This window comes from Sinocyclocheilus grahami, unplaced genomic scaffold (assembly GCF_001515645.1).
Source record: "Sinocyclocheilus grahami isolate Dianchi unplaced genomic scaffold, SAMN03320097.WGS_v1.1 scaffold3236.1, whole genome shotgun sequence".
Taxonomy (NCBI): Eukaryota; Metazoa; Chordata; class Actinopteri; order Cypriniformes; family Cyprinidae; genus Sinocyclocheilus; species Sinocyclocheilus grahami.
The window spans coordinates 8,673-11,172 of NW_015508392.1; the positions used below are offsets into that span (position 1 = coordinate 8,673).

At 43.4% G+C, this 2,500-nt stretch overlaps 1 protein-coding gene across 1 annotated transcript in view; it reads left to right on the forward strand.

The window, feature by feature from the left end:
* Positions 1-2,500, forward strand: part of LOC107576123 (DENN domain-containing protein 4B-like) — a 16,253-nt gene that overhangs the window by 1,531 nt on the left and 12,222 nt on the right. Inside the window, exons 2-4 of the mRNA XM_016262373.1 lie at positions 70-384; positions 632-884; positions 2,307-2,376. Of these exons, the coding sequence (XP_016117859.1) occupies positions 89-384; positions 632-884; positions 2,307-2,376 (619 nt within the window). The 5' untranslated portion in view covers positions 70-88. The remainder of the gene's footprint in view (positions 1-69; positions 385-631; positions 885-2,306; positions 2,377-2,500) is intronic.

The following is a 2,500-nucleotide window of genomic DNA, read 5'->3' on the forward strand; positions in this document are numbered from 1 at the left end:
TTTGGTGCTCTGACGGCACAGTTTTGTGTGTATCTGTGGTCTGACGGTGTGTGTGTGTGTGTGTGTCAGTGGCATTTAGACCGGCGTGATGACGGAGGAGCGCTGTCCTCAGCTGGTGGATTATTTCGTGGTGGCGGGTCTGTCGGGCGACTCGTCTCCGCTGGACGAGGAGGGTCAGCAGAGGGGTGTGAGAGCGCTGCAGCCCGTCACTGATCTGGCCGTGATCGCCCGTGGCCTCGGGGAAGACGTTCCTGAGGGCTTCACCTGCATCGAGAAGACCCAAGCAGGCCATCCGGCGGAGCTGAGCGCAGGCCTGCTCAACAACACACACATGTTCCTGTGCTACCGCAGAGGACACGACAAACCACCCCTCGTCGAGCTCGGGTGAGAGAGACCGTTCAACCTTTTAGACAAAATGTAGAAAAAGTTTGCATGTGTGATTTTGTTGCTCCATCAGTCTGATAGTCTGATACAGTGAGAATATAGAGACTCAAACTGAGCAAAAATGTAGATTGAGTGTGAAACAGGTTTAACAGCAGAGTTTGATCATGTAGTCCTGTGTGTGTCAGATATGAGAAGCGGCTCGTTCACGTCGACTGATGGATGTGTTTTGTGTTTGTGTTTGTGTCAGTGTTCTGTACGAGGGCAAGGATCCGGTCCGGTCGGGATGGCAGGTGATCGAGACGACCCCGTACAGTCGTTCTGCGAGCCTGAGCTCCGGCGGTCCCACGATGCACCGCACTTTCCTGATGTTCCGCCGAGCGCCGGACTCACAGGCGCTGAACACGCTGGGCATCACTGAGATCTCGCTGCTGATGCCTAGCAAGGGCGAGACGGCGCCGCACACCTACTGCAGAGTGGACAAGAACCTCAACACCGGCATGGTGATGATTCACTGAGTCACTGAGTCACAGATTCACGGATTAATTGAGTCACTGAGTCACTGAGTCACTGATTCATTGAGTCACTGATTTGCTGATTCACTGACTCACTGAATCACTGATTCACTGATTCATTGAGTCACTGATTTGCTGATTCACTGAGTCACAGATTCACGGATTCATTGAGTCACTGATTCATTGAGTCACTGATTCATTGAGTCACTGATTTGCTGATTCACTGACTCACTGATTCACTGATTCATTGAGTCACTGATTCGCTGATTCACTGAATCACTGATTCACAGATTCATTGAGTCACTGATTTGCTGATTCACTGACTCACTGGATCACTGATTCACTGAGTCACTGATTCATTGAGTCACTGATTTGCTGATTCGCTGACCCACTGAATCACTGAGTCACAGATTCACGGATGAATTCAGATGATCGAGTGTTTCTCTCAGCTTTATTCTTTAAGCACTCATTGGTTTGTTACCTTCATATCAAACAACTTACACTGGTCAGTACGATTTTTTTTCAATACTTTTATTCATCAAGGATGCATTAAATGAATCAGTAAAGACATTTATAATGTTACAAAAGATATTTCAATCAAATAAATCAAATTCTTTTGAACTTTCTTTTCATCTGTGAATCCTGAAAAATAAAATGCATCACAGTTTCCACAAAAATATTGTGCAGCACGACTGTTTTCAACATTGATAATAATCAGAAATGTTTGTTGAGCAGCAGATCAGCATATTATACTGATTTCTGAAGATCATGTGACACTGAAGACTGGAGGAATGATGCTGAAAATACAGCTGCCCATCACAGAAATAAATTATATTTGAACAGATATTCACATAGAAAACAGCTGTTTTACATTCTAATAATATTTCATAATATTACTGTTTTACTGTATTTTTGATAACTTAAAATAGAATAACATAAAATAAAATAACTAAAATAAAATTGCAATAAATTATAACAAAACAATTATAATTCATTTAAAATGGAAAAAAAATCAAATTAAAATTTTTACAGATCCACTTATATATCATATTTGCATAGAAAACAGCAATTTTAAATTGTAATAGTATCTCACTTTTTTTTACTGTATTTCTGATCAGATAAATGCAGCCTTGATGAGCAGAAGAGACTCTTTCAGAAACATTAGTAAATCTTACTGACCTCAACATTAGCACTCTGCTGTGTGTTAGTATGCAGTGGATTTAAATCTGTCTCCGTGCGTGTTAAACGAGCGCTGAGCTTGTAATTGTCCACATCTGCTTCTCCTTCCTATTGAAACACTCTTCAGAAAACACCATCAGTTGTGCACTCCCTCTTCTGCTTTCTTAGTCTGTTTCTCTGACTCTCGGATTCTTCTCTGTTGGTTTTTATTGTGTGTGTGTGTGTGTTCAGTGGGGTCCGGCGCTGTACCTCTGCTACAAGCGTTCAGTGGCTAAAGCGAACGCACTGGTGTACGAGGCAGGTGAGTGTCACACACACACACACACACACACATGCACACACACACACACACACACACACGTGCGCTCTCTCTCTCTCTCTCACACACACACACTCTCACGCGCACACTCACACTCACACGCACA